This window comes from Convolutriloba macropyga, chromosome 5 (genome assembly GCF_964194025.1).
Source record: "Convolutriloba macropyga chromosome 5, txConMacr16.3, whole genome shotgun sequence".
Classification (NCBI taxonomy): Eukaryota; Metazoa; Xenacoelomorpha; order Acoela; family Convolutidae; genus Convolutriloba; species Convolutriloba macropyga.
The window spans coordinates 34,402,188-34,428,456 of NC_134472.1; the positions used below are offsets into that span (position 1 = coordinate 34,402,188).

A 26,269-nucleotide genomic window follows, 5' to 3' on the forward strand; every position below is an offset into this window, starting at 1 on the left:
GACGAGAGAGAGAGAGAGAGAGAGTATTGACTGGCAAAAAATTGTAAGACAATACTGTAAAATACTAATTAATTTGCAATACGATATAAATTTTCGATATATATTCTTTGAATATAGACAGCAGAAATCCATCCCCATAAAATGGTGAATATCAAATAGGTTTATTTAGGTGTACTAATAGTATTTTAATATAGCATTTTGGTTACTATTAACCTCCCGCAAACCTAATTTTTGAGACTAAAAAGCATCGATTTTGAAATTTTTTCGTCGAACTGTCAAAAATTCGATAAAATTGATATAGTCGGTTCGTATGTCAAAAATAATCTCTGGCATAGAGAAAATTGAGAGAACAATATGCAAAATTGTTCAACTTTGAAAGCTTTTGGTCAATTTTGATGCAACTCAAAAAAACAGAAAAAATCAAAATCGAAAATTGATAAACCGTACTTTCAAGTATAAAACCGTCCATTTTACTGCACTGTCTTTCCGTTAACAAGAATTTGGAGAAAAACTGACCAAAAATGGGAAAAAAGTTGGATAAGTTTAACTTTTTTGACAAATTTGTCAAAATTAATTCTTTTTCAATTTGAATGTTCGTTGATTGAGTGAGACTCAATTCACAAAACAAAAACTGCGACAAAGTTCAAAACCTCCTGCCCACAAAAAAAATCGCCCTTCCATATTTTTCTCGTTCTCGATTCAATATCGTACGGACTGCGTATTTTTCGTCTTTTAAGTTTTCAAATATCCGTTCCATTTATGTTTCAAAATGTTGCTCTCCCAAAATTTCATTTTCCTTTTTGTATCCGATCGTTCCGATTTTTTTGCGTTCAACGTCGTAATTCTCCGCTTCACTGGTTCCTTCTTTGTAGTATTTTGTCATATGTGATGAAGTATCTGTTTTTGTTTTTGTTGCAGTATGTTGATTATGCTAGCATGCTGGTCTATTGTTTTGGTCTTGTAGCTTTCTAGTGTGTGACTTAGCTGATTCACGAGTTACTGCTGGAATGTCTCTTGACTTTTTCAACTTTAATAATTTACTAGCTCCCCTGTTGTAGTATATTGATTTTTGCTGCTGTATGTTTGCGTGCAACTTTATGATTGTCAATTGGTCCGGTCTTTTGCCTTCTGGGGTGTAACTTAAGTTTGTTCTGGGGTTGCGGCTAGATTGTTTTTCGACTTTTCCAGCTGTCATAGTCTACAAGTAGATTTTTGTCGGTTAATTCACTTTTGCTGTACTTTGTTTAAAGTTATTAGTATACTGATTGGTTGTTTAGGTTTGGCTATTGCTAGGGTGTGACTTAAGTTTGTTCTGGAGTTACGGCTAGTCAGCTTCATGCTCTTTTCATCCTTTTAGTATAATACTGCGTTGCAGTAAAATAGTTTGTTATTGGTATTTTATGCCCCATTACTTGTTTTAGTTTGTCTTGCAGTAGCATAGTTTGTCCTGCAGTTGATCTGGAGTTACAGCTAGTTTCTTTGGTTGAGTTTGTTGCTGTGGTCTGCTAGCATACCATTCCCCACCTCCCAGCTCGTTGTTGGTTTGTTCCCCGTCCGTTCTTTCCCGTCTTCCCATTTCGTTGCGGGCTTCTCGATCAACGTTTCCGTTCAGTCCGTCCGTTTTCCCGCCCGTCGCCCGACATTTTAATTTCCGTCCGTTTTGTTTCCCTTTTCGTCGTGCGTCGCTCACTCAGCGTCTCCGTCCCGTCCGTTGTGTTGCCCGCTTCCTACGCGCGTTTTCGCGCTGTCCGTTCCGTTTCACGTTTTGTTGTGCGCCGTTCACCGGTCCTTCACGCACGTCCCTTTCGTTTCCCTTTTCGTCACGCTCCGTCCACCCGGCCACCCTTGGCGGTCGCTTGTCTTCTTTTTTAGTCTCACGTTGCTTAAGAGCACGTTAGACGCTCTCACTTTCGTTATTTACTCTTGACGAGTACTTCGTTACTAGGTAACTTCTTTCCTGCTCTTCTTCAATATCATGGCCGAACAGCAAGAAAAACTGAAAAAGCTCTATTTAGCAAAATCTAATCTAGAATCTGAGTTGCAAAACATCCGTAGGGACATGACAGATGCCATAAATTGGCAGGACAAGAGGGTTAAAGTTGAACGCTTGGTTTCCAAGTTGAAAGATGTTTTCAGTAAACTTCTGCAGAAGAATGAAGAACCATTTGACTTGGCCAGTAAAACGGAGAACCCATATTCGATTTATTCCGTCCTTGAGCAGTGGTTGGATTATGCAACAGAGAGCAATGATAAATTCTGCTCGAAGTTAGAAGTTATATTGACACAGTTGCTGAACGAGACACCGTATGCGAGGGCGTAAACCCTCAAGGGCAATCTAAGAGAAGTTAACATCGAACAGCGTCATCAATGTCTAGCCAGCGTAAACATGACTTTGTCAAGGCAAAACTAAAACCCCAAGAGGCCGGGAAACAAGAACAAGCTGCCATGCAATTGGCTAAAGAAAAACACGAAATTTCCATTAGAAAAAAGGATATTGAAATATAAATGGAGCAGATGGCACTTCAAAAATTGGGGGAAGACTACCGCCAGCGGGAAGACCATTTCGAAAATTGGGGGAAGACCATCGCCAGAGGACCTTAGAAGGTAAATTTAGCCAACCACAGACGGTCGTAAATGCCCATTTGGACAAACTCAGCAGCTTTCCACCAGTAAAGATGCACAATAACGACAACATCATTAACTTTTGAGGGTGCATATCAAGTCTTGTCTGGATCTTTAAATCACTCTCATGCGATTCAGATTTAAAGAGTGCTGCGCTTCTTAACACTGCCGTACAGAAGCTTCCTCCCAATATGAAAAAGTCATGGTCACTCTTCACGGTCAAAAAGCATTGGGTAAATCTACTCTTCGGGATTTCAATAAATGGTTAAAGGAGAAGGCCGAAACGCACGATTTAATGAAAAATGCTGCAACTAAAACAAAACAGAGGATATCAGTCACCCCGTAACCGAGACAAAATTTGCATCAAAGGCATTGGCTGCACAAATGCAACCAAAAAAGTTTTCAAAAACCGCAACGGAGTGCTCCATCAACATCTATCCCAAGCTGCATTGTATGCAAGGGCAGTCATCAGCTATGAGAGAGTCGTGTATTTAAGGAAAAAAACTTCCAAGCAGCGAGCCAAGGTCGTGGTTGAAGCAAAGCTCTGTTTCTTATGTTTGCTTGATAAACACACGTTTAGGCATTGCCCAATTCCCCCTAAAAGTGAAAAAGATGGCTGCAACAGCTCCTATAACACCTTAGTTCACGGAGCTGAAAAGATTCTCCCAGCTAAACCCTCAAATAACATTATCAATAATTCGAAGTCGAAAGCAGGTACTAGTAGGCCTATCACTGGTCAAAAGCAACTCAGCAAAACTACTAGTTTGTCTTCAGTCACTGGTGTCAAAGGACTCCTTCAGGTGACGGAACTGAAAAATACTAAATCTTTTGGTACCAGTACTACGGTGTTGGTTTTATGCGATACCGCTTGCAGTTATTCTTGGGTGTCCAATAGTCTCGCAGCCAGACTCGGTTTGCAAGGTGCAGCATTAAAACTTACCGTCAAGGGTATAAACACAGAACTCATTAGCACAAAGGTGGTTCAATTGACCGTGACGCCTCATAATGATCAAGACACAGAACTCATTAGCACGAAGGTGGTTCAATTGACCGTGACGCCTCATAATGATCAAGACTTCGAAGCATTTACTGTACGTCCCTATGTGAGGGGAAACATTAAACGTAGGTTCCGACATTATTGACGTTAAGTCCATGCGAGAATCCTACCCACATCTGGCAGTCCTAGATCAAGTGAGATATAGCTATGGGGACATTGAGATGATACTTGTACAGGATATCTACCATGCCATCCGTCCGTTAGACTATTTTTCAGCCGACGAAAAACAGTCACCATTCGCAGTCCTCTTGCCCATAGGTTGCGTTCTAAGTGGCCCACTCCCGCCAATTTCAAATAATGTCACGACGTATTTCAAAGTCAATATTGAACAGGATTATGAAATGGCTTGTCGAGTTAGTTGATGGAAAGATATAGAATCGAAGGGCGCGTATAAGCAGGTTGACCCAAGATCCGCAGCGGATGCTCGCGCGAAAAAAAAATACTTGAAACGACGACTTTTCATGATGGCCAAGGGTACGATGACGTTTTGTTATGGGCCGCTGCCAATATCCAGCTCCTGGATAACTACTTTTCGTCACTGGTGCAATTTAAATATCTTGACAAGCGGCTCTTGAGAGACACAACGTTAAAAGAAAATTACGCAAAAACAATCGATGAAGACCTTCGAAAGGGTTACGTAATATCAGTTCCTGAAGCTCAACTGGTTAGGCAGTGGTCGGATAAAGAGTGGTACCTACCACATCATCCCGTTAGCAACCCGAACAAACCGGGGAAAGTGCGTAGGGTACAAAATGGTGCAGCGAAGTTTCACGGTACTCTTTTGAACAAATCTTTGCTCACTGGCCCCGAATTGCTCCAGAACGTAATCCATGTACAACTCCGGTTTCGTCAACATCAGGCCGTGACCAGCCATCACTGTGTTTTTTGTGGCGGGAGGACCTCACAACAAATGTTGTAGTGTATCAATACACGCGCCATTTTTTCGGGGCCAAAGACTTGCCCGCTTACGCTAACTATGCATGGCAACGCACAGCCCGAGAAAACATAGGCCAGTACCCGGAAGCAACCAAAGTTGTCATACAAAACTTCTACATGGATGATTAACTAGATTCGGCGGTGTTCTCTGAGAGTGCTCTCAATAGATCGAAGGAATTGGTGCATCTTCTCCATCTAGGTGAGTTCAAGCTCACTAAGTTTGTAAGCAATGTACCAAATCTGGCTGATCAAATTGATGGGTCATCGCAGTCCACTGAACCAAAAGCCATCGCTTGATCTAAGGGGGAATATTCCCATGTGCTCGGCTTAAAATGGGATCACATAAAGGATACTCTAGTTGATTGTTACTAAAGGACATCTGGCGTGTCCGGATCATTATTGGGATGAAGAGTTACTGAAATACACTGTAGAAAGTGTCCTCGATGGGAGTGAAGAAATATACAAGCGTGCGGAAATTACTATACCGAGGAGCTATTTTCTGGAAACTCTGAACAACTGGAAATGCATATGTTTGGCAATAGTTCGCAAGAAATTTTCAGTGCCGTTGCATTCCTGTTGCATCCCTCCGAGCTCGAGTGACTATTTCGAGTGGTTTCCAAACGGAGCGTGCGTTTGTCCTGGATAAAGCTCGTGTAGCATCTATGAAGGTGATGACAGTTACAAAATTGAAATTACAGGCAGAGCTACTGGCCTCTCGATTAAAACAGGATATCTGTCGAGCTCTCACAGTGAGTACCAACAGGGTCTTTTGTGGACCAACAGCACTACTGTCCATCAATGGTTCAACTCTACATCCGAGCAATAAACATTAATTGCAAATCGGGTTTGCAAAATTTTAGAACACACTGGCACCGACGAATGGAACCACCAAGTTGTTTAAAGTGACAACCCAGCAGACGCCGGTACTCGTGGTATGTCCGCTGAGGTTTTGCAAATGAATGGTAGGATGAGAAGCCCAGATTTCATAAGAACCAAGCAGTTCCCATTCGAACCAAGCACTGAACTAGTTAAAACATCAAACTCGGTATAGTAACCACAGAAACTCATCAAACTAACACAGTATTGGCGGCATCAGCAACAAAGTCAACTTAAAAACCGCCCTCGTAACTAATTCCCTTCGATAAGTATAGTTATTATCAAAAATTGCACCGAATAACAGCATACATACTCCGGTTGTTACCCTCACATGACTGCTACCGTAATATTGATGGTAGTATAATAGACCCCACTAAGCTTGACGAAGCCGAGCGTCATCTTCAGTATCTAGTTCAAGGAGAATCTTTTCCTTCTGAAAGAAAAGATCTCATGGAAAACAAATCCCTGAAACGGAGTAGCCGTATTGCCCAAATTTTCACCCTTCGTCGGACCAAGTAGTCTAATCCATTCGGCTGGCTGCATCAAACGGCTGGTCGAAGTTGTGTACGATGTAAAACATCCTATCGTTCTCTACACACTGCATATGTTGGTAAATCTGTTTCTACTAAAAACTCATTTGAAAAACCATCATCATGGCCTTGACTATCTGCGGGCTAAAATACAGGAACCTTGTACCCTCCTTAAGATACAATTCTCTCTGCGTTCGATTAAATCGAACTGTGTTACGTTCAAAATGTTCCGCGCTGCCACTATTCAGCGCATCATGGCTGACCTCCCATTGGAGTCTCGCGTACCAGTCTCCCCCCTTTCATGAACACCGAGGTTGACTACTTCGGTCCATTTTACGTTACTGTGCATAGGACTACAGAGAAGAGGTGGGGTTTCCTCTTCACATGCTTAATTACTCGCGCCGTTCATGTTAAAATAGTTCCATCCATGGACGCCAGTTCGTGCGTAATGGGAGTGGAGCGGTTCGTCTCACGTCCGGGTACAACCGCATTTATTAGTCAGACAATGGTATCAATTTCCTTGGCGCGAAAAGGAACTACGCGAGAATATCGAGACGTAGAATACTATCAATATCGCAGCGGAAGTTGCACATAAAGGCTTTAAGTGGCGGTTCAACCCCTCCAGTTCGCCACACCAGAGTGGCATCTGGAAGAGGCTAGTACGTAGTTTCAAACGATTACTTTACACCATCGTACTCTCACCGGTACACGTCGCCTCACTGACGAAGTTTTGAACATTACTTTTAGTCTCGTGGAAAACGCACTAAACGCACGCCCGTTAACGCCCGTAAGCGCCGACCCGTCCGACCTAGGCGCAATAACACCTAACCAATTTCTACTTCGTAACAAGGTCGTGGCTGAAGAACAGCTCTGTATCTCATGTTTGCGTGATAAACATATGCTTAGGCAATCCCCAAGTCACCGTAAACTTGGACAAAATGTCTGCAACAGCTCCCATAACACCTTACTTCACACGGTTGAAAAGGTTATCCCAGCCTAACCCTCCAATAACATTATTAATAATTCGAAGTTGAATGCAGGTACTAGCAGGCCAACTAATGGTAAAAATAACCAAGAAAAACGACCACTTTGTCTTCTGTCACTAATGTCAAAGGACTCCTTCAGGTGACGGAACTGAAACTTACTAATTCTTCTGGTACTAATACTACAGCGTTGGTTTTAAGCGATACCGCTTGCAGTAACTCTGGGGTGTCCGATAGTCTCGTTGCTCGACTCGCTTTGCAAGGTGCCGCATTAAAATTTCCCGTCAAGGGTAAAAACACAGAACTCATCGACACAAATGTGGTTCAATTGACCGTGACACCTCATAATGATCAAGAATTCGAAGCATTTAATGTACGTTCCTATGTGAGGGGAAACATTAAACGTAGGTTCCGACATTATTGACGTTAAGTCCATGCGAGAATCCTACCCACATCTGGCAGTCCTAGATCAAGTGAGATATAGCTATGGGGACATTGAGATGATACTTGTACAGGATATCTACCATGCCATCCGTCCGTTAGAGTATTTTTCAGCCGACGAAAAATAGTCACCGTTCGCAGTCCTCTTGCCCATAGGTTGCGTTCTAAGTGGCCCACTCCCGCCAATTTCAAATAATGTCACGACGTGTTTCAAAGTCAATATTGAACAGGATTATGAAATGGCTTGTCAAGTTAGGTGATGGAAAGATATGGAATCGAAGGGCGCGTATAAGCAGGTTGACCCAAGATCCGCGGCGGTTGCTCGCGCGAAAAAAAATACTTGAATCGACGACTTTTCATGATGGCCAAGTGTACGATGACGTTTGGTTATGGGCCGCTGCCAATATCCAGCTCCTGGATAACTACTTTTCGTCACTGGTGCAATTTAAATATCTTGACAAGCGGCTCTTGAGAGACACAACGTTAAAAGAAAATTACGCAAAAACAATCGATGAAGACCTTCGAAAGGGTTACGTAATATCAGTTCCTGACGCTCAACTGGTTAGGCAGTGGTCGGATAAAGAGTGGTACCTACCACATCATCCCGTTAGCAACCCGAACAAACCGGGGAAAGTGCGTAGGGTACAAAATGGTGCAGCGAAGTTTCACACTACTCTTTTGAACAAATCTTTGCTCACTGGCCACGAATTGCTGCAGAACGTAATCCATGTATTACTCCGGTTTCGTCAACATCAATTTGTCGTGTCCGCGGATATCGAGGGATGTTCCTCAAGGTTGGTGTACCAGACCGTGACCAGCCATCACTGTGTTTTTTGTGGCGTGTAGATGGAGTGAAGATTTACTCAAGCTTGCGGAAATTACCCTTCCGAGGAGCTAATTTTCTGGAAACTCTGAACAACTGGAAATGCATATGTTTGGCGATAGTTCGAAAGAAGTTTTCAGTGTCGTTGCACTCCCGTTGCATTCCTCCGAGCTCGAGTAACTATTTCGAGTGGTTTCCAAACGGAGCGTGCGTTTGTCCTGGATAAAGCTCGTGTAGCACCTATGAAGGTGATGACAGTTACAAATTTGAAATTACAGGCAGAGCTACTGGCCGCTCGATTAAAACAGGATATCTGATGAGCTCTCACAGTGAGTGCCAACAGGGTCTTTTGTGGACCAAAAGCACTACTGTCCAGCAACGGTTCAACTCTACATCCGAGCAATAAAAATTTATTGCAAATCGGGTTTGCAAAATCTTAGAACACACTGGCGCTGACGAATGGAACCACCAAGTTGTTTAAAGTGACAACCCAGCAGACGCCGGTACTCGTGGTATGTCCGCTGAGGTTTTGCAAATGAATGGTAGGATGAGAAGCCCAGATTTCATAAGAACCAAGCAATTCCCATTCGAACCAAGCACTGAAGTAGTTAAAACATCAAACTCGGTATAGTAACCACAGAAACTCATCAAACTAACACAGTATTGGCGGCATCAGCAACAAAGTCAACTAAAAAACCGCCCTCGCAACTAATTCCCTTCGATAAGTATAGTTATTATCAAAAATTGCACCGAATAATAGCATACATACTCCGGTTGTTACCCTCACATGACTGCTACCGTAATATTGATGGTAGTATAATAGACCCCACTAGGCTTGACGAAGCCGAGCGTCATCTTCAGTATCTAGTTCAAGGAGAATCTTTTCCTTCTGAAAGAAAAGATCTCATGGAAAACAAATCCCTGAAACGGAGTAGCCGTATTGCCCAAATTTTCACCCTTCGTCGGACCAAATGGTCTAATCCGTTTGGCTGGCCGCAACAAACGGCTGGTCGAAATTGTGTATGATGTAAAACATCCTATCGTTCTCTAAACACGGCATATGTTCGTAAATCTGTTTCTACGAAATACTCACTTGAAAAACCATCATCAGGGCGTTGACTATCTGCCGGCTAAAATAAAGGAACCTTATACCCTCCCTAAGGTACAATTTTTTCTGCGTTCGATTAAATCGAACTGTGTTACGAGCAGAATGTTCTGCGCTGTCACTGTTCAACCCATCATGGCTGACCTCCCAGTGGAAAGACTCGCATACCAGTCTCCCCCCTTCCATGAACACCGGGGTTAACTACTTCAGCCCGTTTTACGTTAATGTAGGTGCGGCTACCGAGAAGAGGTGAGGTTTCACTTCACATGCTTAACTACTCGTGCCGGTTCAGACAGCATCGCACGCTCCGCCGTATTGCGCCTGTCCACCGGATCAAACTTTCGGCCCGCTTGTAAAATTAATACCTATTCTCCGAATACCTTCCTCTGGGCTGGAGGTTGCTACAGAGTAAATAAATGAGCGAGAAAAGTATCAAAATGCGTCAATTTTATGAGCCAATCAGATTCAAGTAATTAAAATACGTATAGAATTGAGCCCAATTTAAGAATAAAGTTCGGAAAAAGTTCATTTAGCATAATTTTAGGTAATTCTAATCGAGAAACCTGTCAAGCCAGACAAGGTTTGGCTCTATTTTTTTCGGCTTTTTGGGTTTATTGGTGTAGAATGGTGACCGGCTTTGATCTCAAGTACCAAAAAATAGAATGATACCAGTCAAATGAGCAAAAAGACTTTGCCCTCTAAAAACATTATTTGATATGATCGCTACCAATGTTAATACGTTGCTTTGTATGTTATAATGCTCACAAGTTGCTAAGAATACTGTTTAAATTGACGTTTATCACTTTTTTCTCACCAAAGATTGTTTCCAGTTTTATCAATCGGAGTTGTTTCGGCACTTATTCTAAAACTCAAAAAAGCGTCGTGCTCACTTGTAATTGTATTGTTGGAAGATAGGTTTTCATTTTTTCAATAAAAATCATGAAACTCTCTGCTGATCTCAGTTCTGCGGTTAGTTGATTCCACATTTTTGCTCCAACGTGGTCAAAGACCTTACAACCGATAGCAGTTTTCTGGAGTCGGAATACCTTGTTCCTTGTTCCAGTCCCAAGTTGGAAAACCCATTGGGATATGAGAAAAAAGACAACAATGCATTAAATGTTAAAACTCTTGATCACCAACACAGACAAGAACTTGATGAAAGTTGATAAAATTTGGATCTATCTGGTTTAAGGAGCACTTGTTCAGAGATTCGTTCTTATAAACAATATTCAACCACTTTAACTGTCTAACTTTGTAAAGAGGATTTGCTCAATTAATGCTACCGTAAAATTGACGTTAGTATAATAGATCTCACTGAGCTTGACGAAGCCGAGAATCGTCTTCAGTGTCTAGTTCAAGGAGAATCTTTTCCTTCCGAAAGAAAAGATCTCATGGAAAACAAATCCCTTAAACGGAGTAGTCGTATTGTCCAATTTGTCCCCTTCGTCTGACCAAATAGTTTAAACCGTTTTGCAATTGAATAGCTGGATGAGGAGCCGAGATTTTCTGAGAACCAAGCAATTCTCGTTCCAACCAAGCACTGCAGTAGTTAAAACATCAAACTCGGTATAGTAACCAAAAATGATGATACTAACACAATAAGGCCGCATTAGCAACTAAGCCAACTAACAATCCGCCCCCACAACGAACCTTCTTCGATATGTATAGTTCTTATCGAAACTTGCTCCGAATAACAGCATACATACTCTGGTTGTTACCCTAATATGAATGCTACCGTAATATTGACGGTAGTATAATAGATCTCAGTGAGCTTGACGAACCCAAGTGTCATCTTCAGTGTCTAGTTCATGAAGAATCTTTTACTTCCGAAAGAAATGATCTCCTGGAGAACAAATCCCTTAAACGGAGTAGCCGTATTGTCCAATTTGTCCCCTTCGTCTGACCAAATAGTTTAAACCGTTTTGCAATTGAATAGCTGGATGAGGAGCCGAGATTTTCTGAGAACCAAGCAATTCTCGTTCCAACCAAGCACTGCAGTAGTTAAAACATCAAACTCGGTATAGTAACCGAAAATGATGATACTAATACAATATGGCCGCATTAGCAACTAAGCCAACTAACAATCCGCCCCCACAACGAACCTTCTTCGATATGTATAGTTCTTATCGAAACTTGCTCCGAATAACAGCATACATACTCTGGTTGTTACCCTAACATGAATGCTACCGTAATATTGACGGTAGTATAATAGATCTCAGTGAGCTTGACGAACCCAAGTGTCATCTTCAGTGTCTAGTTCATGAAAAAATCTTTTACTTCCGAAAGAAACGATCTCCTGCAGAACAAATCCCTTAAACGGTGTAGCCGTATTGCCCCATTTTGCCCCTTCGTCCGACCAATTATTCTAATCCGTTGGGCTGGCCGCATCAAACGGCTGGTCGAAGTTGTGTATGATGTAAACATCCTATCGTTCTCTAAACACGGCATATGTTCGTAAATCTGTTTCTACGAAACACTCACTTGAAAAACCATCATCAAGGCGTTGACTATCTGCGGGTTAAAATACAGGAACCTTGTACCCCCCTTAAGATACAATTCTCTCTGCGTTCGATTAAATCGAACTGTGTTACGTTCAGAATGTTCCGCACTGCCACTATTCAGCACATCATGGCTGACCTCCCATTGGAGAGACTTGCGTACCAGTCTACCCCCTTTCATGAACACCGGGGTCGACTACTTCGGTCCATTTTACGTTACTGTGCATAGGACTACAGAGAAGAGGTGGGGTTTCCACTTCACATGCTTAATTACTCGTGCCGTTCATGTTAAAACTGTTCCATCCATGGACGCCAGTTCGTGCGTAATGGGAGTGGAGCGGTTCGTCTCAGGTCCGGGTACACCCGCATTTATTAGTCAGACAATGGTATCAATTTCCTTAGCGCGAAAAGGAACTACGCGAGAATATCGAGACGTAGAATACTATCAATATCGCAGCGGAAGTTGCCCATAAAGGCTTTAAGTGGCGGTTCAACCCCTCCAATTCGCCACACCAGAGTGGCATCTGGAAGAGGCTAGTACGTAGTTTCAAACGATTACTTTACACCATCGTACTCTCACCGGTACACGTCGCCTCACTGACGAAGTTTTGAACACTACTTTTAGTCTCGTGGAAAACGCACTAAACGCACGCCCGTTAACGCCCGTAAGCGCCGACCCGTCTAATCTAAGCCAAAAAAAACTTAACCATTTTCTAATTCGTAACTCAGCAAATGCAATTGCGTCAGTCGTTGGCCTTGACAAGCTCATTCATCGTAAGCGTTAGGCCCGCGAGCAGTCTTATGCTAACGCTATTTGATTAAGTCATATTTGAGTATTCGAAGAGTACTTCCGTGCACTGAACCGACAATCTCAGTGGCAGACGCCTGCTTAGCAACACCTAAATACCGGTGACTTTGTCTGTGTAGCTGAAGAGACCAACCCAAGGGGTTACTACCCTACTGCTCGGATCACTGAACTACGTTACGGTTCAGACAGCGTCGCACGCTCCGCCGTATTGCGCACGTCCACCGGATCAATCTTTCAGCCCGCTTGTAAAATTAGTACCCATTCTCCGAATACCTTCCTCTGGGCTGGAGGTTGCTACAGAGTAAATAAGTGAGCGAGAAAAGTATCAAAATGCGTCAATTTTATGAGGCAATCAGATTCAAGTAATTAAAATACGTATAGAATTGAGCCCAACCTAAGAATAAAGTTCGGAAAAAGTTCATTTAGCATAATTTTAGGTAATTCTAATCGAGAAACCTATCAAGCGAGACAAGATTTGGCTCTGTTTTTTTCGGGTTTTTGGGTTCATTGGTGTAGAATGGTGACCGGCTTTGATCTCAAGTATCAAAAAATAGAATGATACCAGTCAAATGAGCAAAAAGACTTTGCCCTCTAAGAACATTTTTTGATATGATCGCTACCAATAATAATACGTTGCTTTGTATGTTATAATGCTTACAAGTTGCTATAAATAATGTTTAAATTGACGTTTATCAATTTTTTCTCACCAAAGAGTGTTTCCAGCTTTATCAATCGGAGTTGTTTCGGCACTTGTTCTAAAACTCAAAAGTGCGTCGTACTCACTTGTAACTGTACTGTTGGAAGATAGGTTTTCAATTTTTTCATAAAAACCCTGAGGCTCTCTGCTGATCTCTGTTCTGCGGGTAGTTGATTCCACATTTTTGCTCCAACGTGGTCAAAGACCTTACAACCGATAGCAGTCCGATTTTTAGGGCATACAAGTTTTCTGGAGTCGGAATACCTTGTTCCTTGTTCCAGTCCCAAGTTGGAAAACCCATTGGGATATGAGAAAAAAGACAACAATGCAATAAATTTTAAAACTCTTGATCACCAACACAGACAAGAACTTGATGAAAGTTGATAAAATTTGGATCTATCTGGTTTAAGGAGCACTTGTTCAGAAAGTCGTTCTTTCATACAATATTCATCCACTTTAAATGTCTAACTTTCTAAAGAGGATTTGCTCAATTTTTCATGAGGCGATTACATAATTTCAGCGCATTCAGAGCTTTTCTTACAAAAAAAATTCGCTAAAACGGCGCTGACATCTCGAACCGGGTGGCTCTTTTTGTTATTGCCCCCCGCCTTATATAGCTTGTCTATTTGCATCTCAAATGTAGTTTTTGGTCCTTAGAGATCCCTTAGTTTAGTCATAATAAATTGCCGGTACCGGTAGACAAATGGAGGAACTTTGTTTCCTGTTGTCGAAAAAAAAGTGCCATAGAGCTTTTCCTGTGGAAGAAAAGCGCAAAGATATTAAAAGCACGCATTATTCTTTGTCTGCTTACATTATAAGCAAAGTTTATTTACCGTATACATCTTAATTGCAAAACTTTGTTGCATAATTGAATTGTGAATGCCTTTTGTATTTAATTGTATATGTAAGTGTATGAAATGCAACCAATATGTTGTAACACGTATAATTTAAGTGCGGGGTGCAAATGGACGTGGGGGGAGGGGGTTGAGCAATAACAGAAAAAAAGCCAGATTATTTGTACTAGAACTGACTAATTTTCACGTTTTGGATCCCAGTTTTTCTCTTCCTCAATGGAAAAAACTTTAATTATTTTATCATTCTTCAGGGAAAAACTGTGTGAATTCACGTTGTTAAGTTAAAAGAGCTTCAAAAATTGTGGCGGCTGAGCTTACTAACTCAACAACCAAAATGAATAGCGCCTCAAGGGCATTACAAGCATCAAAGCTAGAAATTTAATGCTACGTTCTATCGATGCCTTACGGATTTGTTCACTTTGTTCAACATTCATAGTCAGTAACTATTATTAGTACGCAATCGTTATAAATTAAATGAAACTAAAACTCAGACTCGAACTATGCTAGTTTTGCCACGTATTGAAGTGTTCACAATCACACAAATAGAGCTCAAATGGAGTAAGAGATACCCAACTTGGTAAGCCAGATTCGATGAATTATACAGTTTTCCTATCAATTCAGAGAGAACGGGGCACCGTATAAGGTATGCCGAACCCCAAAATTGGTGTATTTAGAGAACATTACGACATACTGATCTACAACCAATCAGAGATGCAGTTTTGACATGTACGGCAGTATAAATAGAGCTTGAAAACTACCAAAAATCAGTTGAAATTCACAATTTTGTTTATATTAACCTGACATACAGTGCGTATTGAAGCACAATTTCTTGAGCGGGAAATTACTTCTAATTCTGTCTTGTTTTTGTAGATCATATTAGTGATTGTACAGATTTAACTTAAATTGACTTGTGAAAAGAGAATTAACTTTGATATTCTCAATCTTTCCTTCGGAGTAACGAAGTTCCTAAGAGAGAGAAACTTTGTGCAAAGCATAAAGTCATTTCTCTTACTGGATTTAACGAAGCCCACTCTAGTTCAATATTGGTGTTATTGAAACCAAAAGAGAGATTTGCTAACTTTCAAGTTAGAAAATTATTATTTTATAAGATTAGCAAATTGCTGTTTTACAACTGCTCACTGTAGCAGGTTGAAACTTTGCATAGTTATAGCCAAGTTATAGGGCTACAACTTTTATGAACTGGAATTACTAAATTCGGTTTATAAATTGAGTTATTAATTAAAAACTACTTACTAATTAAAAAAAAGTTTTGATTGTTTCATTTTGAATTATATTGTTATTGAGAGAAACAAGTTTGTTATACAGCAAAGCTGAGCAATTTGTTATTGAGACTAATTGAGCAAAAAGTAGTGGAACGGTAAGCTACAGGATAGCGGATAATACAGTTCTTAAAAGTTAACTGTAAAAACAAATTATCCGGACAGATTTTAAACCCCTGAATGGAACTGGGCGGTGTAAAGATTTCCTTGTCTTTGATAACAGCGCAGCCGTTACATTTGATCCGCCGAACCAGACAGTGGAAGGCAAGCTGATGAAGAGAGTGCCAAAGGCGCCCCCCAAAGAGAATCAAACAAATCAACAGCAACAAGCCTGTGAGACGAACAGAAGAGTGAAATTCAAGGGAAATCAGCAAAGCAAAAGAAAACAGCAACCAGGTAATTCAAGCACAATCAGAAAAGAGGAGCTTCAATCAACAGCTCACAGTTACGACAAAAATTTCCAAGAGTTAGTGGAAAAAATTAACACTAAATGAAGGCTTGGCTACAAAATAGTTGAAGATTCAGAGCGACCCAATAAACTAAAGGTCCTCTACCAACCATCATTTCACCTTCTGGAGGAAGAAATACCCAAGCAGCTGCAGCGTCGAAACAAGCTTGCACCCTAACCAACAAGTTTTGTTGAAGAACTTCCGAAAGAGGCAAGGAAGTGCAAAGCAAATTTGGGCTATCATTGGCTTGCATATATAAGCAAAGGTACGCAACCAGCAATGAATGCAGAGCAAAGCAACACAACTCAAGCAGTGAACGACAATGAGAACAACAACAACTAACAGCCCAGTTGCTCAAACAGTGCAAAATGAAACAACAGCAAGCAGCCAAGAGACTGAGATTGTTTCGGAAACATCTTTAACAAAGCAAAGGCGTGAGGAAAGGATGAAGAATTTCGTCGTGTTCGAAACCGAGATGCGATTGGAATAGGCACGTTTCAAGCGAAGGAGGCTATAGCTGAAAATTCGAGTGAAGCAACTGAACACCAAGCATGAATAACTGGAGGAAGAGCGTGAGCTGGAGCGCAAAGTGAAGAGAATAGCATTAGAGTATGATGATGTTCGTTTCCAATCAACTAGTGCTCGAGACAAGTCACCCTTCAACCGGAACCCAAAAAAGAGAGATGTTTCAGACTGGGCCGGTAGGATCGACAATCTTCTAACACCAGATCAGTCATAAGCTCGCTTCGAAGTAACCCCTGAAGTGAAGAGGCTTAGTCACTTCTCACGATATCGCAGTCCTCAAGTGCTGAAGAGCGGGTCTACGATACAACAGTAGTTTTTCAGGTAGCAGTAACCTACTAAAGCTGAATTTGAACAACTCCGACGGAAACCCTCTAAAGTGGCCGGAGTGGTCTAGTATGTTCATTGCTACAGTGGATCAACGACCAATACCAGATTCAGAGAAGAGAGAAGATGAACAATCTGAAGACTCTACTGAAAGGCAAGGCAAGATCGGTAATTTCTGGAATGGGCTATTCTGGACAGTTCTATGGTGCTGCATGGAGCATTCTGGCGGGGAATTTTGGAAGGCCTCATGTGATCATTGATGCACAACTGGAGAGACTTCGCAAAGCAAGTCAGGTTAAACCTCACATCTCAACAGGTCTGATCAGTTTCTCAGTTTTTGTTTCGAACTCTGTGAATGTGGTCCTTGATTACAAGCAGACTGGAGATCTGCAATCAAGCTCCACACTGTATACGGCAGTAGATAAATTACCTTAAGTTCTCAAACAGAAGTGGTGGTTCTATGTTGATGATAGAGATGAAGATTGGCCTGCCTGATCTGAATATGTTTGAAAAGTTGCTATCTAGGATGGCTTTCGTGCACAAAGGGTTGTCAGCTTTCAAGGAAGAGCGAAGAGAATAAGACCGAAGAGGCATAAATGGAGACAAACGGTTCTGAAAATCATCGAACTTCAGTGCAAGTTCGAACGTAAAAGAGTCGAAGCGCATGCAAAGTGATCACTGTCCACTAGCTTATGGTACTTATAAAATTTGGAACTGTCCACTATTCAAGTACATGAGTGTGAATGATCGGTATGCAGCAGTGAGGAAGCAACGCTTTTGTTACGGATATCTAGGCAAAGAACATGCAATCGAGGATTGTCAAGTCAATGTGTGCGGTACCAATGGATGCATCAAGAAGCACAACCGATTGCTACACCAAATGGACGAGGGCAATCACGCAGTCAACCTAAGCGAAGCAACAATCAACCAAACGAAGTTACAAATTTCCTTCAGATAGTTCCTGTCCCAATACAGAGCGTTGGCAACAGGCTGAACACCAATGCTTTCCTCGATAGTGGATCAACGGTTTCCTTCATCGATGAAAGTGTACAATAAAATTACGAGCCCAAGTCACCCATTTGATGCTCAAAATAGCTGACATACATGGAACAAAGGATCTGAAGACAGAAAGGGTTCCTCTCAAAACAAAGGGACTACATTCAAAGGTGCTTTCAACCGACGCGTTTGCACACCTGTCAATATCCTTGGTAAGAACGAACTACAACTGCAACAAGCTGAAGCGAAGCTTCAATCATTTGAGTGTTTTACCCAACAAAAGATTCTTGATGGAAGTTGGCATCTTTTTTGGTCAAGATGCTTATGATCTACAACGCCCATTGGAGTACAAGATGGGAACACGAAATGAACCTTTCGCCGTTCTAACAGAGCTAGGATGGGTAGTCAGTGGAACCATGACGGGCAAAAGAAGAAAGTATGCTTATCCTTGTAGAAATGTTTTATATTGCCTTTGCTGCAATTGGATACTTTTCTCCGTTGTCCAATCCCACTAGCTTGAGAGCATAGTTTGTACAAGTTGGAGAACTCTTAGCTCCAAATACATAACGATGATAGTCATATATATGAACAGGTTCGTTGTTTCTTGGACGCCATAAGAACCTCAAGCAACTTCTATCTTGTTCGGGAACTTGCACTTGTAGAAACATCGATTTAAGGTCATCGGTTAGGGCTATTGGTCCAGCAGACAATCCAGTGGACATTGGCACTAGAGCAATCAACATTGAGGAACTCAAAAGAAATGAGTGGCTCAATGGGCCGGCCTGGCTGAAGCGAACGAAAAGTGAGTGGCCAGAGCAAGTAAACCTAGTTTTTGCCTCAGATGAAGAGAATATACCTTCAGCAGTCTTCAATATACAGGCTGAAGAGAAGAAAGCTGTTGTTCAGTGGGAACGATTCAGTAACTTTAACAGACTATTGAATACCGAGCCAGTCAAAGAAGGAACTGCAGACACAAAAGATGCTAGAGAGTACGACGAAGTTCACAGGCGAGCGGTACGGAGTGGAAATGCTGTGGAGTGAAACAGAGCCAAACCTACCGAACAAGTACTGCTCAGCCTTTGGTCAGCTTCACTCAATGGAGCGAAGATTCCAAAGGGACCCAAACCTGAAAATGTTGTATCAACTGTCAATGGATACAACTATAGAAAAGAGATTCGTAAATATATTGGACGAGTCCAAAGTGAAAAGCATCTTCGGGAGAGAATGGTATTTGCCACACCATCCAGTGCTAAATCAGAAGAAGCCTGGAAAAGTAAGACGTGTTTGCAATGCTGCATCAAAGTACAAAGAAGAATGCCTAAACGACAAACTACCAGCAGGACCTGATCTGCTAAACGGGTTGATTGGAACAATCTTCAGATTTCGTGAAGGACCAATTGCCCTGACAGCTGACATCGAACCGATGTTTCTACAAGTGCAAGTTCCCGAACAGGATAGACGTTGCTTGAGGTTCTTATGGCGTCCAAGGACTAACGAACCTGTTCAGACATACGAATATCAGCGTCAAGTATTTGGAGCTAAGAGTTCTCCAACTTGTGCAAACTACGCTCTCATGCGAGTGGGACTGAACAACGAAGATATGAATCCAATTGCAAAGACAATACAAAATTAACTTCTACATGGACGATTTCACCAAATCAGTAGATACCCCTGAAGAAGCAATTGTAGTCGTCAATCAACCACAACCTCTTCTCTCACAACATGGATTTGAACTGAAGAAGTAGATAAGCAACAACGATGCAGTTACCGAAGCAATCCCAGAGGACTTGAAATCAATCAGCAACACGAAGCAGGTTGAATTGGAACCCAATACGGAGGAATCCCCAGTGCTAGGCCTACAATGGACATTTACTGACGATAGTCTTCAAGTGTGCCGAGGTACGAACAAGGCAATTGAAACACCTATAACCCAGAGGAAGATTCTATCAGTGGTCTCTTCAGTATTCGACCCGATTGGATTGCTTGCTCCGTTCAGTGTTCACATGAGATGACTTCTGAAAAGCATCTGGACTAGGAACGGACAATATTGGGACAACGAAAAGAAGCCGTGTGAAGAAAAAGAATTCCTGAGCTGAAAATAATAAGTTCCAATTGTAGCTGAAACAAGCATCGATAGAAGCTACTTCAACAGAGAGAGGGATAAAACCGAACTTCATGTGTTTGCTGACGCATCCGAAGACAGAATATGTGCAGTAAAATCTCTACATTCACAACTGAAAGAATACCCGGCTGACTTAGCATTTGTTATTGGAAAACCTTGAGTGGCACCAATGAGGCGTCTTTCAATAACCCGATTGGAATTGCAAGCGGCAGTCATGGCAGTTAGGTTGTAGGAAGAGATAGTCAAGGAATATGAAATGAAGATAAATAGTTGCAGTTTTTGGCCAGAATCAACTACAGTATTGCAGTGGATACACAGTTCCCATAAGCAACAAGTGTTTGTAGCCAATCGACTGGCCGAGATACTAGATAAAACTGATGTTTCACAGTGGAAACATGTGAGTGGTATCAACAACCCAGCGGATATTGGCTCTAGAGCAATATTGAGGAACTCAAAAGACGTGAGTGGCTCACTGGGCCAGCCTGGTTGAAGCAACCAGAAAATGATTGGCCAGAGCAAATGTACCTAATATTTGCCGCAGATGAAGAGAATATACTCTCATTCATCAGTCTTCATTGTACAGGTTGAAGAGAAGAAAGGTGTTATTCAGTGGGAACGATTTAGTAACTTTATTATGCTAGTGAAAACAGCGGCTTGCGTAAAGAAAGCATTGAGCAAACACAAACCAGCAACACTTGTAGCCAAGTCAGCATTGGAGAAACAAAAAAGCAAAGGCAAACATCTTCAAGCTAATACAACAAGAACAGGTCGGTGAAGAGATGAAATCTCTCGAAGCTGAAAAGGAAATTCCAAAAGGCAGCAAAATCCTACAATTCTCACCCTTCCTAGATGAAGAGAGACTTAATAGAGCTAAAGGCAGAATAGGCAGAAGTTAATTGGATTTCAATGCAAATCATCCAATATTGTTACATTGGAAACATCATGCGGTTGAATTACTCTTCAAAACGAGCACAAAAACAATCAACACGAAGGCACTGAACATGTAAGAAACAATGTTCAGCAGAAGATTTGGAACCTAGGCATACAGAACGCCATAAGATCAATCAAGAACAAGTGTGTTACCTGCAGAAAAGGCAGAGCACAAACTATAGCATCAGTAATGGCAGATCTACCTGAAGAGCGGTTAGATGCTTCAAGGGCCTTTACAAATTTGGAGTTGACAACTTTAACCCTTTCATTATGAAGATTGGGCGAACAAACGAAAAGCGATGGTGTTGTCTTTTCACATGTCTAACTACGAGAGCGGTCCATATAGAAAAAGTACTCAAGTTGGACACAGATAGTTGTCTCAATGCAAAAATGCAATTTATTGCACGAAGAGGCAAACCAAGTACGATCATCAGCGTCAACGGGACCAATTTTTTTGGAGCTGAAAGAGAATTTGCAGAGTAAGTTGCGGCATGGAACAAAGAAGGGATCTAGAACATCTAATGCAACGAGGAATCAGATGGAAGTTCAACCCACCCGCAGCACCAGACTTTAGAGGAGTATGGGAACGGTTGGTGAGACGTTGCAAAAAAGCAATGTATGCAGTGTTGAGGAACAGATCAGTCTTTCAGGACGTTCTTTCAACTACGATGTGTATTGAAGAGCAGACGTTGAACGCAAGACCGTTGACTCCAGTCAGTTCAGATGTTAATGACTTAGAAGTATTGACCATCAATCACATCTTGCTTGGCAACAAGAACGTTTGCTTACCCTACCTACCATGCGCAGAAGAATTTTTGGATCATCGAAAACTCTTCCGACAAATGCAAGCTTATGCAATACTCAGTAGGGACAGATTTCGCAAAGAATATCTGCCAACTCTGAGCAATCGGCAAAAATGGCAATCTACGGTGAACGAAACCCTTAAAGAAGGCGATCCCGTTTGGTTGATCAAAGACAGCGATAAGCGTGGATAATATTATCTAAGACGAGTTACGGAGACCATCGATGGGTCTGACGGTGATTCGATCGGCGATAGTTCAAACGAACGACGGTGTTTATAAGAGACCAGTAGTGAAACTCGCTCCAGTACTACTTGGAAAAGATGTTTTTGCGATGGAAAACAGGGCCGGCCATGTGGCTGTTGAGCTTACTAACACAACAACCAATTTGAATAGCACGTCAAGGCCATTTCAAGCAATAAAGCTAGAATAGCATGACAAGCGAAATTTAATGCTACGTTCTATCGATGCCATACGGACTTGTTCATTTTGTTCAACATTCATATTCAGTAACTATTATTAGTACGCAATCGTTAAAATTAAATGAAACTAAAACTCATACTCGAACTATGCTAGTTTTACCACGTATTGAAGTGTTCACAATCACACAAATTGAGCTCAAATGGAGTAAGAGATACCGAACTTGGTAAGCCAGATTCGATGAATTTTACAATTTTCCTAACAATTCAGAAAGTTGGGGCACCGTATAAAGTATCCAGAACCCCAAACTCAGAGTGCATTCAGAGAATCTTACGACGTACTGATCTATAACCAATCAGAGATGCAGTTTTGATATGTACGGCAGTATAAACAGAGCTTGAAGAACTACCAAAAATCAGTTGAAATTCGCAATTTTGGTTATATCAAACTGACATACAGTGCGTATTGAAGCAAAATTTCTTGAGCGGTAAATTACTTGTCATCGTGTCTTGTTTTTGTAGATCATATTAGTGATTGTACAGTTTTAACTTAACTTGACTTGTGAAAAGAGAATTAACTTTGATATTCTCAATCTCTCCTTCTAAGGAACGAAGTTCCTAAGAGAGAGATCCTGTTTTACAACTGCTAACTGTAGCAGGTTGAAACTTTGCATAGTTATAGCCAATTTATAGGGCTTCAATTTGTATGAACGGGAATTCCTAAATTCGGTTTTTAAATTGAGTTATTAATTGAAAACTCAACAAAATTTTGATTGTTTCAATTTGAAATATATTGTTATTGAGAGAAACAAGTTTGTTATACAGCAAAGCTGAGCAATTAGTTATTGAGACTAATTGAGCAACAAGTAATGGAACGGTAAGCTACAGTATAGCGGATAATACAGTTCACAAAAGTTAACTGTAAAAACACAATATCCGGACAGATTTGAAACCACTGAAATGAATTGGGCGGTGTAAAGTTTTCCTTGTCGTTGATAGGAGAGCAGCCGTTACAGAATTGGTTTCCAAACGGGGGGGGTGTTTGGGGGGGGGAGGTTTTAAAACATAAAAGAGCCCTTCCCGCGAGCTCATGAATTCCCTCTACAGATTAAGTATTCACTAACCTTTCCAGACCCTGGCTTTCCCAATATAAAGAGCACATTAATTGGTCCGTCAGACATTAGTGATGAAGCTGAGGTCATTGTAACACTGTGAATAATGGTAGCTAGGAATTAGAGCCGAACGGGCGCAGAGCCGAATGAGAAAAAAATGAGAATCAGAGCCCAATGCGACCACGGATAGACCTTCGTTACGTTATTTTCCAAATTTTTTAAAAACAATTACCTCCTGCTAGAACCCCCCCCCCAGACCTAGCTGTTAGCTGTTATTTCAGCAACCCCCAAAAAATCTAAGTTTTCGCAAATTGTAGGAGCGATACTGGCATTTAATTGAAACATGAGCCTCGAAGTAGATTGAAGGCACCTTTAGAATAGTTTCAAAAGAATTTAAAAAATCGAGCCCTTATTGTATAGACATTGATATAATAGAAAATTTTTTTTGATGCTTACGTTATATGCATCAAATTTATGTTGAAATACATAACACTTTCAAACCATAGCTTATTATAATTATTATTATTATTATTATTATTATTATTATTATTATTATTATTATTATTATTATTATTATTATTATTATTATTATTATTATTATTATTATTATTATTATTATTATTATTATTATTATTATAATTATACGGTCGCTTCATACAAATCCAAAAGAAATATGGAGGTCGCTTTATACACATAAAAATATGGAGGGCTGATCATACATCAATTTTCTATTGCTCAATTTTTTATGATGGAAAGGGCTTTTTTTATTCGAGATATTGAAACAGTAGCTTAAATTAAGCCCGCATGCTGAATTTTGTTGTTCTCAACAGCAAAAAAATTTCCTCAAATTGAAATTTTGTTCGAGTAACCAAAAAAGAATATTGAGGTCGCGTCATACACCAAAATTATTTCCAGTTCGTGGGTTCGATTTCAAAGCACTATCAAAGTCACATAAGATTGCTTAACGAAAAATACAACCAATTTAACAATTTGGTACATTTTGGAGCAACTTCAAAAAAAATTATTTGCAATATTTAGGTCACACCATACAGTTTAATTATTAAGAAAAAAATATTGAGGTCGATACATACCAAATTTTTAGGAAGGCAGTTTTCAGCTCAAAAGCTCACGTCGAATGTTAAATAATTAAAATAACATGATACGTTTCCCGAAAAAAACATTAGCTTCCAAAAAAATTATTAATTTTTTTATAATCAGGGTCTAACATACAGCCCAATTATTAACAAATAAATATTGAGGGCGTTCCATACAGGGTGAAAAATCATGCAGTCTTTTTATCTAATATCTTCCACTTTTTCGGCTATATACTTGTTATTACACTCCATTGCCGTTTTCGTTGCACTTGTGGATGCTAGGCTAATGTCTTTTTGCAACAGAGGAGGCAAACCTTTGATTGAATTTGGATAAAAAATCAGCTTCTTTTTGTCATCGCAAACGGTAGTTTATTTCGTGTGCAGCCGTTCATTGTCGAATCTCAGGGCACACTGACTGCCTGCATAACTTTTTGGTTGGAGTACCTAACCTCATTGTAGCTAATTTTCTAATGTGGCTCCTTAGGTATGCATGTACCTGGTACAGATTTCGGCGGATTTCTCATGATCTTAGTCAAAAAACGCACTCTTCCATTTCTGTTCGATATACTTGCCGATGAGATTTCTTGAGCATATGCATGTCTCTTTGTTTTATTTTGGCTTTCTTGACTCTTTGTGTCTGATAAGAACATTACTTTCATCACCTGTATCATCAATTACCACAAATTTTATCAACTGTATTCCCATGTTGCCTGAAAATGATTCTCTTCACAATCAAACGAACATTACGATAAAATACAACTAATTCCTCGCATTCGAAAGCTTCTACTGCTAACGACCTGTAATTTTTCTCCTCATATACAAAATCGACAAACAATTTGCTATGGCCTGAGTGGATATAATGCTCTATCATATTCAGTTATTTTGTTGCAATTCCTCAAACTATAAGCTTTGTTTGACCTCATTTTCTGCACTTAGCTCTACTGTACATGCTGGTTAAACAACTCTGAGCGAGTTGCATAGTTGATCTATTACCTTCAACTCTTCTTGAGACATCGAACAAACTTTCTTATCTAGATCTGTGACAAACTCATCAACTCTTACCTGAAATCTGCACTTCGTACTTTGAATCAAAGACAATATATCAGCAACCAAGATGTTAGTGATCAATATACCCAACCTTCAGTGTTCAAAAAGCAAATTACCCCTATTTTTTCTCACATAGAAACTTGACAAACAATTTGAGATGGTCTGATTGGAGATAAAGTTCTATCATATTCAGTTGATGTGTCGTAATTCCTCAAATTATAATCTTTGTTGACATCATTTTCAGCACTTTGCTCTAAGGTAAATGTTGGTTAAACAACGCAGAGCGGGTGGCATAGTTGATCTATTACTTTCAACTCCTCTTGGGACATCGAACAAAATATTTTATCTAGATCTGTGACAAATTCATCGACTCTTACCTGAAATCTGCACTTCGTACTTTGAATCAAAGACAATATATCAGCAACCAAAATGTTAGTGATCAGTATACCCAAACTTTAGGGTTCAAAAAGCAAAGTACCCTTATTCTTTCGGACATACAAACTTGTCAAACAATTTGACATGGTCTGAGTGGAGATACAGTTCTATTATATTCAGTTATTGTGTAGCAATTTATCAAACTATAATCATTGTTGACCTGATTTTCTGCACTCTGCTCTACGATAAATGTTGGCTAAACAACGACGAGCGAGTTGCATAGTTGATCTAATACTTTCAACTCTCTTGAGACATCGAACAAAATATTTTTATCTAGATCTGTGACAATCTGATCGATTCTGAGCTGAAATCTGCACTTCGTAATTTGAATCAAAGACAATATATCAGCAACCAGTTTGTTAGTGATCAATAAACCCATCCTTCAGGGTTGAGAAATTAGTCATTTTAGGAATAAAAAATACAAATTAAGGTCATTTTTGGGGTACGGAGAAGAAAAATCTGACTTTCTTGATAGCTAAATTCAAAATTTTTAAAAATTTGAAAAA

The 26,269-nt window shown here is 40.5% G+C and overlaps 1 protein-coding gene across 1 annotated transcript in view; it reads right to left on the minus strand.

Moving 5' to 3' along the window:
• LOC142340353 (UMP-CMP kinase-like) overlaps nucleotides 1-23,277 on the minus strand; it is a 90,215-nt gene extending 66,938 nt beyond the window's left edge. The window contains exon 1 of the mRNA XM_075390927.1: nucleotides 23,200-23,277. Within this exon, the coding sequence (XP_075247042.1) occupies nucleotides 23,200-23,277 (78 nt within the window). The remainder of the gene's footprint in view (nucleotides 1-23,199) is intronic.
• Nucleotides 23,278-26,269: the final 2,992 nt, after the last annotated feature.